Source organism: Ascaphus truei, chromosome 5 (assembly GCF_040206685.1).
Source record: "Ascaphus truei isolate aAscTru1 chromosome 5, aAscTru1.hap1, whole genome shotgun sequence".
Taxonomy (NCBI): Eukaryota; Metazoa; Chordata; class Amphibia; order Anura; family Ascaphidae; genus Ascaphus; species Ascaphus truei.
Genome location: NC_134487.1, coordinates 116950704 through 116964310, shown reverse-complemented (window position 1 = coordinate 116964310; position 13607 = coordinate 116950704). Strand labels below are relative to the sequence as shown.

The 13607-nt window shown below is 43.8% G+C and overlaps 1 protein-coding gene across 4 annotated transcripts in view; it reads right to left on the bottom strand.

The window, feature by feature from the left end:
• Positions 1–13607, bottom strand: part of PPFIA2 (PPFI scaffold protein A2) — a 401131-nt gene that overhangs the window by 223291 nt on the left and 164233 nt on the right. The window contains exon 2 of one of the 4 annotated variants that reach the window (XM_075600504.1): positions 8511–8622. The exons of the other annotated variants lie outside the window; for them this stretch is intronic. Coding sequence (XP_075456619.1) covers positions 8511–8513 — 3 coding nt within the window. The 5' untranslated portion in view covers positions 8514–8622. The remainder of the gene's footprint in view (positions 1–8510; positions 8623–13607) is intronic. 4 annotated transcript variants of the gene reach the window in all.

Genomic DNA, 13607 nt, shown 5'->3' with positions numbered 1-13607 from the left:
CAAAGACAATAACTATAAATAATTATCTTATATATAAGTATTGGAAGGTTATTCATTGAACTGCTGATAGTATTGATCGCACAGAAACGTCCATTGAAATCAGTGGGAGTTTGCGTGTGAGAGTGCACCAATTGGCGCAGTCACAATTTAATGAATATCCCCCTTAGTTTCTAAGTAAGTGTCATGAAGTTGAGAATGTTGTTGCCTTTAGGAAGTGATACTTTACTGGCATTTAGAGATTGAGAGGTGGATAGATTGTGAAAGTGGTGTTAATGAAGTTCCAATGCTACTGTGTGATACTGCAGAAGAACATTTCACGCATGGCAGGCTAGTGAAGACAAACAGTAATTAAAAACATGGAATAACAAGTGATTAAAGAAGCTCTGCATGTTATAATTTACAGATGCAGCGGTCATTATTTTAACAAATCTCGAAATGGAATTCGGGTATACGCCCGTGATCTGCCCGAGTTGTACCGCGACAGACTAATGGCCCACCGGAGTAACTCAGCAGGGGTCTGCCTCTCTGTAATAGACGTGCAGTAAGAGACTGAATCAGTCACTCTAACTGCGCGCCTCTCACAGGTGATCACGGGGGTTTTATTAAAATTCTAACATTACAGTAATGTAGCAGGGGGTCTCCGGAGCTGAACAGCATTGATTTCAGGTATGGGGACCCCCTACTTCCCGAGATACAGGCCCCGTTATGTGGTGCCGGTATCCCCATGTTAAAATTCTGTGGGTCACGTGACCGTGGGATCTAAACAAAGCAGAGGGGATACCGGCACCGGGCCTGTATCTCGGGAAGTAGGGTGTTCCCAAAGCTGAAATCAACTTTGTTCAACTCAGGAGATCCCCTGCTCCCTCACACTAGTATAAAACATCCCCCCCCAATAAAAAATGATTACCGTAGCGGATAGCTGCTAAGGTAATGAAGCTGCTTACATTTTATTTTTATTCATAGTGTGCATGAGCAGGGGGTCTCCTGAGCTGAACAATGTTGATTTCAGCCTCGGGACTCGCTTCTTCCCGAGTTACAGGCCCCAGTATGGGGTGTCGGTATCTCCTCCATGTTAAAATCCACGTGGGAGGTAAACAAAGCAGAGGAATACCGGCACCCCATACCGGGGCCTGTATCTCGGAAAGCAGGGGGTCCCGAGGCTGAAATAAACTTTGTTCGGATCAGGAGACCCCCTGCTCACACACACAATAAATAAAAATAAAAATGTAAGCAGCTTCATTACCTTAGCGGCCATGCCATGCCCGCTAAGGCAATGAAGGGGTTAAGGCACAGTACTGTAGCAGATTACATTACAATATGTACTGTACTACCCACCCACTAATACACAACCCACCCACCCCCTGTGTCCCCCCATAAAACCATAATTTATTATTTTACACACAGGATTAATACCCCAGTCCGACGGGGTCCCCACTGGTTCCGTCGGGTGTCTGCTGGTCCCACAGTGCACCCCGGGTGGTACCCACAGGTGTCTGGGGGTCTCCAGGTGGTCCCCTCTAGGCGCCATGGAGCCGCCAATGGGGTCCACGGGTGGTCCCGCGGGTGTCTAGGGGTCCCCGGGTCATCCCCACAGGTGTCTGGGGCACTCGGGTGGTCCCTGTGGGTCCGCGTGGCCCCCACAGCTGTGTGGCCCCCGGTTCTTCCTCGCAGGTGTCCCCCCTGGGTCCGCAGGTGGTACCCGTGGGCATCCGGAGGTCCTCAGGTCGTTCCCATGAGGGTCTAGGGCCCTCGGGTGGTCCCTGCGGGTCCTCAGGGCCACCACAGCTGTGGGGCCCCCGGTTCTTCCCCGCAGGTGTCCCCCGTGGGTCCGCAGGTGGTACCCCGTGGGCATCCGGGTGTCCTCAGGTGGTCTCCATAGGTCCCCACAGACCTAAGGTACCAACCCTGTATGTAAAAAAATAAAACATGTCCTATACTTAAATAAATACACCCCGCTCCCCCCACCAAACACATACAGTACAGTGATGGGCAAAATAACTATTATTCAGATATGGATAATAGATTATCTGCCCATTATTAAACACAACATTAGCCAGCATACATAAATCAACTAAATAAATACAATTCTACTTATCCATGCATTATGATGGGCGTCCTCGTCAGCTTACTGCAAATACAATCTAATGGCCCCCAGCCCCTTAATCACCTTAGCGGTTGATAACCGCTACAGTAATTAAGGGGTTAACCCACCCTGCCCCGATACCCACCCGGGAGGCCTATCCACCCACCACATACCCACTATACCCACCCTGTACCCATTAATTGTTATAGTAGTGCATCATACCCATATAATAATATGGGCATGATAAGCCACTGTAGCACTCAATGGGCACCCTAATCAAAATACAAAAATGCTCAAAACACACAATAATAAAACATTACAAAACTAAAAAAAATACACAATTCACTAAATAAAAACACTAGCCAGCTAATGCAATTAATACAAGTAATAACCAGATCAACAATGAATGAATTAAACCAGTATCCAATCAAACCAATTAATTAATAAAACAACAAGGAATTAAACCAGTAACCAATCAAACCAATTAATTAATAAAACAATGAATTAATTAAACCAGACATTAATTATTAAAAAATATCAGCAACACAACCATTAAAAGCATTAGCCAAAACAACACATCATACAATGAACCGTGGTCCCACAGCTGTAGGGGCCCGCGGGCCCGCAGACCCGCAGGGATCACCCGAGGACCCCAGACCCCGGTGGGAACCATTTTTTGGGGGTTCAATATGAGCTTATAGGGGTTCTGTATGTTTTGCAATTCTATTCAGCTGTTCCCAGCTGATTTGGAGGGTGGCACCCTCTCCCACTTTTAAACGGTTAAAGCTCACTCCATTTCACCTTCCACACTCATGGGAACTTGCATGCAGTTTGATTGCGACAAATCTAATACAGAGTGCTTTTTCTGGTATTGTACAGGTTAATAGGAGCTTCAATCAGACTTAGAACTAATCAACTAATTTTGACAGATTTATTATAAATCATTCTTCCTGGTAATGTACAGGTTAATAAGAATTTATATTAGTGTTAGGACCCTTGAGAAGTGGTCTGCCTTGGAGGGGCTCAAGGGCTTACGACACTTCGGCCAAAGAGTTCAACTAAAAGACCATTTTATTCAAAAGATATCTATATTTACAGTATATATTTAGGCACTGTACTGTATATTTGTGTCAATAGATGTAGCACTGAGCTCTGTCTGTGTTTCATGTTCTGTCTCTGGTTTTAAATTAACTATGAAGCATACTGGTGTCAATCTCCTAGACAAACAAGAGAAATCTACAGAAATCTACAGAAAAATTGCTGAATCCCCTGGATTATCTTCAGGTTTATAGTTTCAAAAAATTGCTCTAGCATTGTATGTGTATTTTGGCAACTACATGCACATACCTTTATTTGCACACACCTAATTTTACAATGTCTTCTAAAAAATGAAGAGACTGTACATGAAATGCTGGCAGTAGTACACAGGATCTATGGCCATTTATTCTGCAGGAAGAAGAATAGAGACAGACCCTCGGGTGACACCTGTCAAAATGCAGAGCTTCTCTCCGGAAAAGTTGTATGATACTGTTCTGCACTAATGTGAAATAAAAATAGGCATTGTCGCTTTTGAAGAGGCACAGAGTGTGGCCGTCTTTATTCTTCTTCCTGCATATGATGAACGAGTCGCATCAGGACATTCGTGACTTATTGGCACAGGGAACTAAGAACGGTAGCCACAGCTTGCAACACATGCAATTTCCAGACTATATCCTGTGAGTGAGCCGGTAATAACCCAACTATTCTGACACAGCTTGTTGTATGACCTGCTTTTAAAAAATTGCAGAAGTTAGTTCCTGAGGCTTACTCAGCTCAGCTTCCATTCCATTCCATTATTGTGGGAGACTATTTTAAGGATATAAGAAGACTTATACGTACAACGTTGAAAAAAAAAAAAGACTTTGTGGAATCTTGCAACCACCGATATGGGGTCTAAAGGCCTTACAAACTCCTAGAGGGTGTCTAAGAACCTTGCAAACGTCCAGTGGGAGGCAGAATATCGGGGTGGTAGTCGTCTAGTTGGCCTAATGCAGTGTTATGACCAGGGAGATGGCCTAATGCAGTGTTATGACCAGGGAGACGCGAGCTTCCCCCCCCTCTCCTAATATTATCTGCGGCAAGCCAGGAGCAAGAGGCCGCTCCTCCAACCTGGCTGCCGGTTTTATACCCTAAGACCCCTCCCCCGTGTCTGCCCACGGCCACTCTTGCGGCCAATCCGGTTTGGGGAGGCTGAGCCCCCGGTCATCTGCTGTGCCGCCCATTCAGGCTAGGCCAGTTTCATAACAGGCAGGGGATTTCCCTGAGCAGGGAGAAAGCTGGGCAGAATCCTCCATCCTGATTGGATGCATTACCCAGCTGCAGCCAATCAAGAGGAGGCTGGGGGCGGCACCAGCATGGGCAGTAGGAGAGTGAGGTTGTGTCTGTGTGTTCCTGCCTGTGTGTCCGCGGCTTCCCTGTGTGTGTCAGTGTGCGGAGGGAGGGAGATAGGGTGTCAGCAGGGGAGAGAGTTTCAGTGGGGACGGAGGGAGAGAGTGTCAGTGGGGACGGAGGGAGAGCGTCAGTGGGGGGGGTGAATGAATGGTAGAAAAAAAATCTATTAGGTACAAGATCAAAAACTTTGTTAGAAAAAAAAATTCTGAAAGTTGGGGGAGGAGGGGGGGGGGGTTTGCAAGGCTGAAGGTTCGCCTAGGGTGTCATACCCTTGCACCGGCCTTGCTTGCAACTTCCCATTCTTTTCAGAGTTGCTGTGAACAATGTAAGCTATCCACCTTCCAGTGTCTACTATGAAATTAGCACTGCTGGTAGTGTTTGACCTCTGGCAGAGTAATGTTAGAAATGTTAGTGGGCTTCATAGTTGGTTGTTGACCAAAAATGTGGATAAATTGGTGTTAACTAGGACGAATCACCATCTCTTGGATGAAGATGGTGCAAAACAACAATTTAAAGAGTGTTTCATTTCAGCTGGCAGTCGCTTGTTTTATGATAACGATTGACACAAAAGAAAGATCAGGAAGATAATCATGGCTATATCTAAAAGGAATAGACCCTCCTCATTGCTGATGGGCACCAGACTTGTCTTTTTTAATTATTGCACATTTTAAAGTTATAATATTTTAGTTTCCCAAGTGTTTTCTTCTAGACATTATTAAAATAACATAGTCCTAGGCATCCAATTTGGTAAGCAATTAAACTTTTATACCACATAAGAATATTAAATAAAGCATGGCCCATCTTTCAGACAAACTGCAGTAAAAGGAATTATATTTCCTGTAAATCTCCATAAAAACGCATGGATGTATTTTGCAAAATTGTTCAAATAGTAAATTAAATAAATCCTAATCAGTAATAAATGTCTTCCTTGCATCCAAGAAAAATGCTAAACATGCATGATTATTGTCTCTTAGTTGTGGTCTAATATAGAAATGATGAAAAATGCTTTCAGCATACCTAAATGAGACCATTACATAAATTTGAATCTATGTATGGTTAAAAGGTACTATTTATGCAACAGATTTTCTTTCTTAGTATACTTCTCTTAGACAAACGTGACTGAGAATAATCACTATGTTTAAAAAAAAAATCACTTTATTGAGACCATCTATGGCAGGCCTGCACAACATACGGCCCGCGGGCCACATGCTGGCCGTCTGGCATCTCTGTGCGGCCCGCGATGACTCTGGCCGGGCGCCAGTTAATTAAATAAATTTAAAAAAAGTTTTAAAAAATGGCGGCGATTCATCCCCCCTCTCCCTCCCCCGGGTTTTGCGGTGCGCGGGGGCAGCAGCAGCACGAGGAGGATGCGGCAGCCGTGTGTTTTTTTCTTCAATAGCAGGATGCCGGGGAGGTCAGAGCATGCCGGGGGCGGGGCTTAGTACCGGGGAGAGAGGATGTGCTGAGCTGATCTAAGAGAGAGAGGTGTGTGTGTGTGTGTGTGTGTGTGTGTGTGTGTGTGTGTGTGTGTGTGTGTGTGTGTGTGTGTGTGTGTGTGTGTGTGTGTGTGTGTGTGTGAGAAAAACGGGCTGGTGGGGGGTGGGTGTGAAAAACGGGCTGGTGGGGGGGTGGGCTGCTGACATGTGAGGGGGAGGGCTGCTGACATGTGAGGGGGGGGGGTGGGCTGCTGACATGTGAGGGGGGGTGGGCTGCTGACATGTGAGGGGGGGGTGGGCTGTTGACATGTGAGGGGGGGTGGGCTGCTGACATGTGAGGGGGGGGTGGGCTGCTGACATGTGAGGGGGTGGGCTGCTGACATGTGAGGGGGGGGCTGGGCTGCTGACATGTGAGGGGCGGGGGGGGGGGAGTGATGTGAGGTGCAGGGGGGGAGAGAGTGATGTGAGGTGCAGGGGGGGAGAGAGTGATGTGAGGTGCAGGGGGGGGAGATACTGATGTGAGTTGCAGGGGGGGGGAGAGAGTGATGTGAGTTGCAGGGGGGGGGGAGAGTGATGTGAGTTGCAGGGGGAGGGTGAGAGTGATGTGAGTTGCAGGGGGAGGGTGTGATGTGAGTTGCAGAGGGGGGAGAGAGTTATGTGAGTTGCAGGGGGGGGGGGAGAGTGATGTGAGGTGCAGGGGGGGGGGAGAGAGTGATGTGAGGTGCAGGGGGGGAGAGAGTGATGTGAGGTGCAGGGGGGGAGAGAGTGATGTGAGGTGCGGGGGGGGAGATACTGATGTGAGTTGCAGGGGGGGGGAGAGAGTGATGTGAGTTGCAGGGGGGGGGAGTGATGTGAGTTGCAGGGGGAGGGTGAGAGTGATGTGAGTTGCAGGGGGAGGGTGTGATGTGAGTTGCAGAGGGGGGAGAGAGTGTCATATTGAGGGGGGGAGAGAGTGTCATATTGAGGGGGGGAGAGAGTGTCATATTGAGGGGAGGGAAAGAGTGTCATATTGAGGGGAGGGGGAGAGTCATATTGAGGGGATGGGGAGAGTGTGTCATATTGAGGGGAGGGGGAGAGAGTGTCATTAAGGGGAGGGGGAGAGAGTGTCATATTAAGGGAAGAGAGACATGGGGGGGATGCTGACATGGAATGGGCTGGGGGGATGTGGAGGGGGTATCGTATGTTTGATGTGGAGGGGGGTATTGTGTGTTTGATGTGGAGGGGGGTATTGTGTGGGTGAGAGGGAGAGATGGGGATATGAGAGATAGATGGGGAGTATCGTAAAGATTGATAGTGAGGGGTTCTGGGGGAGATATGAGTATTATGATGATGAGAAGTGCTGGAGGAGAGATGATGATGATGATGATGATTTAACCCGTGCGGCCCAAATTTTTTTCCTTGGAGCAGTTCGGCCCTTCTCACTTTACAAGTTGGGCAGGCCTGATCTATGGGTTAGCATCCAAAAAAACCTGGGTTCTTATTATATTGTTGACAACTTTTTATACAAACACATGATCTAAAATTCTATAATTTCTTTACTAAAGAAAGTTCAAGAGTAGACAAAATCTGGCATATGTATAAATATGAGAGGAATCTCCGTATTCTGATATTTTCAACAATTAACTATTCCATATAGAATATAGCTACTCTTCTGCTCATCTCTTATATGGTGTTTATGTGTATAACATGAAGTATTTAAATAAATATCAAAAACAACATGAACATATTGTTTTAATGTTATCTCCCTGCCTACAGTATTACAATCTACTGCTTTTGATAGTTTGGTTGAGATATGGATTGAGTTTTGATCTTATAATTTAAAGTTATAAACACGTATTTTATAACGTAATGACTGGACATCGCAACCTTAACATTCTTTTTGTTTTATTATCATTGATTTAAAGATACCAACATGTTTAGCAGTATGGCACATCGGTAGGAAAGAATAAATAGAAACATATAAGGCCATATTTACTAAATGGTACCACAAGACACCATGCAAATCAGGAAGACACATTATGACCAGATTACTTGAATGGGCCATAAGGTGTCTCGGGCACCAGAAGGTGTCTTGTGGAATAAAAGCACTTAGTAAATATGGTCCTTAACATGCACAAATATTACATTTGTACAGACTGGGACAATAGGTAGAGAAAATCCTTCTCCAAGGATAAGCATCAAGTCAAAGACATACTGGGCTGTACTAATGTTTTTGTATTTGCAAGATTCTTTCAACAAAAACATTACTCTTAGTTTGTAAATGAATAACATACAAAATATAATTAATGTGATTGTACAGAGGGATCACAAATACACTGCAACATACACTCAGATCCAAGCTTATGGGAATAACTATAACAAGGTGCTTTGGTCTTGGTTGTAAAGGAAAATGCCAAGCTTACAAAAGTAGCAGATCGGGGGAAAATGACTTGCTGAGACAGAAGGGCATTGCATGACCGGACAAGAATGCAGAATCACAGCCACAGGAGCTATCTCTACCCCACATTCTCCCAGATGAAAACAGGAAGAAGACAAAAAGAACAGGTTTCAATAAGCCATACCATCACGGGAAAGTCATGCAGAATGTTGCAGATATGGTATTTTCCAAACTGAAAGTCTATCAGTTTCAGTCAATGCAGTTTTTTTCCTTTCAAGGAGAGCAGGACGAGAGCACTATGAGAGCAGAAAATAATGTTTTATGTTTAAAAAAAAATCTGAAACACACACACATACTGTAGAAGACATAACATAAATTAATTTAAAATGCAACTGATTTTCATGTTAAAGACATAAATAAGAAGTGAGTGGAAAAATCTGAAAAGTAAGGTGAGATACAAAGTGTCTTAGAGTAAAACATATATGCAGTATTTTGTCAAATGTATTGCAACTATTCACAAAAGGACGATGATATAGTAGTGCCCATCACTTAATTTACCACAGCCTTCAATGTATTTCAATGAACAAAGTCAGGTAATCTAATAATTATGCTAAAGAAAATGTACGAGTCAGCAGGACTTTCATGATACATTTCTTTACACATACAAAGCATAACATTCATATTTGTTCAGGTATTCTGCACTTCTGCATATGATCACTGTATTTATTAAATAAGAAACATTCATACTAGTTCCAGTACAGTACCAAAGGTGCACGTTTCCCAAAACTTGGGGAGATATTCTAGTAGCTGCGTGTTGTGCAAATCCGTGCTGAAATGATCGGTTTCATTTCGGCTGTGCAAATCCGTGTGGAATTACCAAAAAGGCTCAAACTCACATTTTTGGACAACTACTGTAGCTGAATTCTAGTAGCTCCATTAAGTGCAAGAGGCAAAACCGCTTCTAATAACTCACATTTTTTTCACTCCTGCTTCAGAGTGGCAAAATTGGTATTGCGAGTTTTATCCAGAGCCTGAAATGTGCCAGAGAGCTGAGAGAGAGCAAAACCCATATCTCAGCAAAACCCATATTTCAGGTTCTGGGTGGAGTTAGCATCACCTTCAGGTCACTATGATTCAAACGCAAGTACTGTACAATCTGGGCGCTTTGGCTATTTAACTGTCCGTTATGTAACTTTCTATAGATGCAATTTACAATTAAGTAATAATCCCTGAAGAACAGGGCATTGCTGGCCAATAATGCCCTATCTGGAAGAGTTGAAGGCCCGAGGCGAAGCCAACGGACTTTAACCCAGCCAGAGCATTATTGGCCAGTAATGCCCTGTTCTGAGGGGATTATTACTATTATAGGCTAAATGTAGGCTTATTTTTTATTTTATTTTTTTAAATTTTTCATTAAAAAAAACACTTTTGTAGTCATATTGATTTTTATTAGCATGATTGTCTACATTCTTATGTTTTTATTGCAAGTTTATTAAAATGAAATTGTACATACAGTACACAAAGCCCCCTCTATACACACACATACTGCAACCACCACACCCACCTTTATACACACAAACACACTCTGCAACCCCCCCACTATATACACAAGCACATTCAGCAGTCCCCCCTACACACTGTGCAGCCCCCCTCCTCTACACCCACAAAACACACTGCAGCCTTCCTCCACCCTCTACACTCACAAAACACACACAGCAGCCCCGTACACCAACAAACACACACTGCAGCCACCTGTAAACCCACAAAACTGCATGACCTCCTGGAGCTTGTACACGTTTTTTTTTTCTAAAAACTGCAGACACGCACACACACCAAAACACACTCCGCAGCCCTTCTCCACCATCTACACCCACAAAACACACTGCAGACACACACACACAAACAAACCAGACTGCTGCCCCCTCTACATCCACAAACCACACACCAGCAGCCCCCTCTACATCCACTGTAGCCCCCTGTAAACCCACACACTGCAGACACACACACAAACCACTCTGCACCCCTGTACACCCACAAAACACACACTGAAGACACACTGCAGCCCCCCCTCTACTCCCACAAAGCACACACACAGCAGACACACACCAACAAAACAGACACTGCTGTCCCCTCTACACCCACAAAACACACACCAACAAAAGACACACACACACACACACACCCCAATAAAACACTCTGCTGGCCACTTTACACCCACAAAACACACAACACACACACAACCTTTCCCCTCTCTCCTGTGCGCGCTCTCTGCAGGCAGTGTTTTTTTAGAGGACAAACTCGCAGCTACTAGAATATCCCCTTTAATGCTATCTTTAACCAATGATAGCACATTCAATTTTCTTTATATGTGAGCCCTATAAAGTATTCTGCACCTTTATTACAATACTCATAAGAGTAAGAGATTTCTTATTTTTCCTAATAAATCATTTCTGTATTATTAGATAATAATACTGTCTGCATTTTTTGTTAACTCCTAATGGAATTTGTCATGCTTTTTTTTCAATGTACCAATCATCTTTAGGTTGCTACAGAAAGCATTTAGAAAGTCATATCCACGTCCTCTTGTAAAACAGGCTGTAACACGCACATTTTTGAGCTCTGTCCTTGGGGGACAAAGTCACACAAACAGATCTATTGCTGTGTTCCAAACAGCAGACTATCTATAAGGCTTCGGCCATAGTAAGGCCGCGGACATGGTCAGCTCTTAGGCGCTGACCCGCGCTGACGCTCGGCAGTGAACCCCTGCAGCCACAATGAGAGCGGCTTTAGAAGGGGCTCGCGCACGCTTCCGCAGGTGTGCAGAAGCGTGCTGACTTTCACCCGACAGTCGGGTTTTAGTTTGAACGATGAGCCGGGCACAGTGTGAGTGCGCCTCAGCACGAGAGGCAGGAGTATGGACACGGCCTAAGGGCGACGTAGCTCGCGCCGACAACAGAATGCAAGAGTCAATGTGCGCGGCCACAGTGCGCGCGCGTGCACGTGAGAGACGGCGCTGCAGAAACTTCAGAAGACAAATGAATTTGTTTTTATGGCACGACGGCTGGGTCACGTGCGTGGTTCAGCCAATGAGGGCGAACCGCTCACGTTATGTCACGGTCACGCCCCCGGCACGCCCACCATCACGCAACCCTGCAGGCCACAGATTTGTTCAAGTATAGGCACGCGTGACGTCACACGCTCGGTCGCCTACTATGGACCTGGTCTTACTCTGAAAGTTGGAACAATAATGTGTTACACTTTGTAATATAATGTTACATGTCAGTTGCAGCATATCACAGACTGCAGCACACAGTTAGAAGCAGCCCTAACTGTATGTTACGCACACAATCAGGATTGTTAAAGGTTTATAAAAGGAGCACCAAACGATTGCCAGCTTATTTAAGAATGTACAATTATACATTGTCACATGCTTTACCTATAAAAACAATTTTAAAAAGGGGGAATGTAGTATTCCTGCTTCCAAAGCTACTTTTGCGGGACAACGTTATCTGCACTTGGCAGCCTATTCATTTCTTTAGTCTGTTGCCTTTGCACTGAAAAACTGCATTACCATTACCTTCAATTCTCTTCATTATCGGTATAGGTTATCATGCTAAAACATATCTACAATACAAATAAACAAATCACTAAAGGGACAATGGTCAGCATGTGACTAATTCTGTTCTGACGTGTTGTTAAATCCAAGGCAGACACTAATTTATTCTTCAATAAATGGAAGTCTGATTCAATTGTGATATAAATTAAGGTAAAAAATTAAGTACAGGAAATTTAAATGCAACTAATTTATCACATGCTTGCTGTGGGCTTTCTTCGGGCAAGTGGATATTTTTGTCACATTAAATTAGCATTTTTGTTGAATTACAGTTGCAGGCTTAAATAAAGCTAATTCAGCAATTACGCATGAATTTCCCTGTATAGATCCAATTCTTTGTAGGACCAAAATAAACTAATGGCAGTGAAATGTTTAACAGGTTAAATTTGATTATTTTTTTTGAAGAAAAATATCGACAAGTAATATTACAGAATAAATAAATAATGATGCAGCACTTTATCCAACATAATTTACGTTTCACAAATGCTTTGTGCTTTCAGTTTAGACCTAAAGTGACGAATTATTCTGCGTTTGTCAAAGACTGGTTAAGAGCTCACGTGTACAGTAGTAGTGATTCCTACTGTAGTTTCCTACATTAGTAAAATAATTTTATAACATTCACAATCTCTTTCTTGTAGAAATAATTTGGCATCAAAATATCCCTGGAAATGAAAAATACTGCAGGATGTGATATTTTAGAATTAAATTAGATACAAGGTGAAAAAGGAAAAACAATTTGGAAAACCATCTTCATAGGAAAGGGGCAACGCTTATCCTGGTATTTCCAAATATACAAAGGATCTTATTCTACAGTATGCTGTCGGAAGCAGCTGTTGAAAGATCCCCTTTGAAATGAATGAGATTGTTGTTTGAAAACGGCCCTATCGACCGCTTCAGCATAGAGATGTGGACAACATTATTGCAAACTCACTAGCAGGACATTCACAACGTGCCAATCCAGAGAAGCAGCCATTGTTTTGAATAAGCGGAGTGCGCAAATGGAGCGGGCCGTCACGCTATGTCACCCGCAGGAGCACGCCACGGGTTGCAATAATGTTGCCTACATCTGTATATAGAAATACCCCCAAAGTGTTTCAATTATTTCAGTTTGTATTATGTCTTTTGTGGATGTTTATGTTTGAACAGAAACACTTCTCACCAACAGTCCCCACTTATTGTCCACGGTGATGTACAGTGCGAGAGAGAGAGCTATTGGAAAAAAGTGTGAAGAAAGGACTGGGTTACACGTGATTCATTGATTGACTGGAAAAAATACTGTACATTTTATTACTAAAAATTAATACATTTCAATGAATTATTTTAATCCATGAGCCTCATTGTTGCTTTATTCCTTTATTGAGGCCACAGTGCCAGAAATATACCTAATAAATCATTTATCGTCATTTATTTGTAAAGCTCCAACATATTTCACACCGCGGTACAATGGGGGAACAGGGTGGTATAAATTACATAAACAGAATAACAAACCAATAAGGACAAACCAGCATAAACAGATACAAAAGGTAAACGAGGACCCTGCTCATGAGAGTTTACAATCTACAGGGAATAAGGGCAATGTTGAAACAAAAGGTAAAGTGACTTCTCATTGTGGAATGGAGTATGTCTCTTAATGGAGTTTGGTCCAGCCGCACAACTGGTCCCCATAAG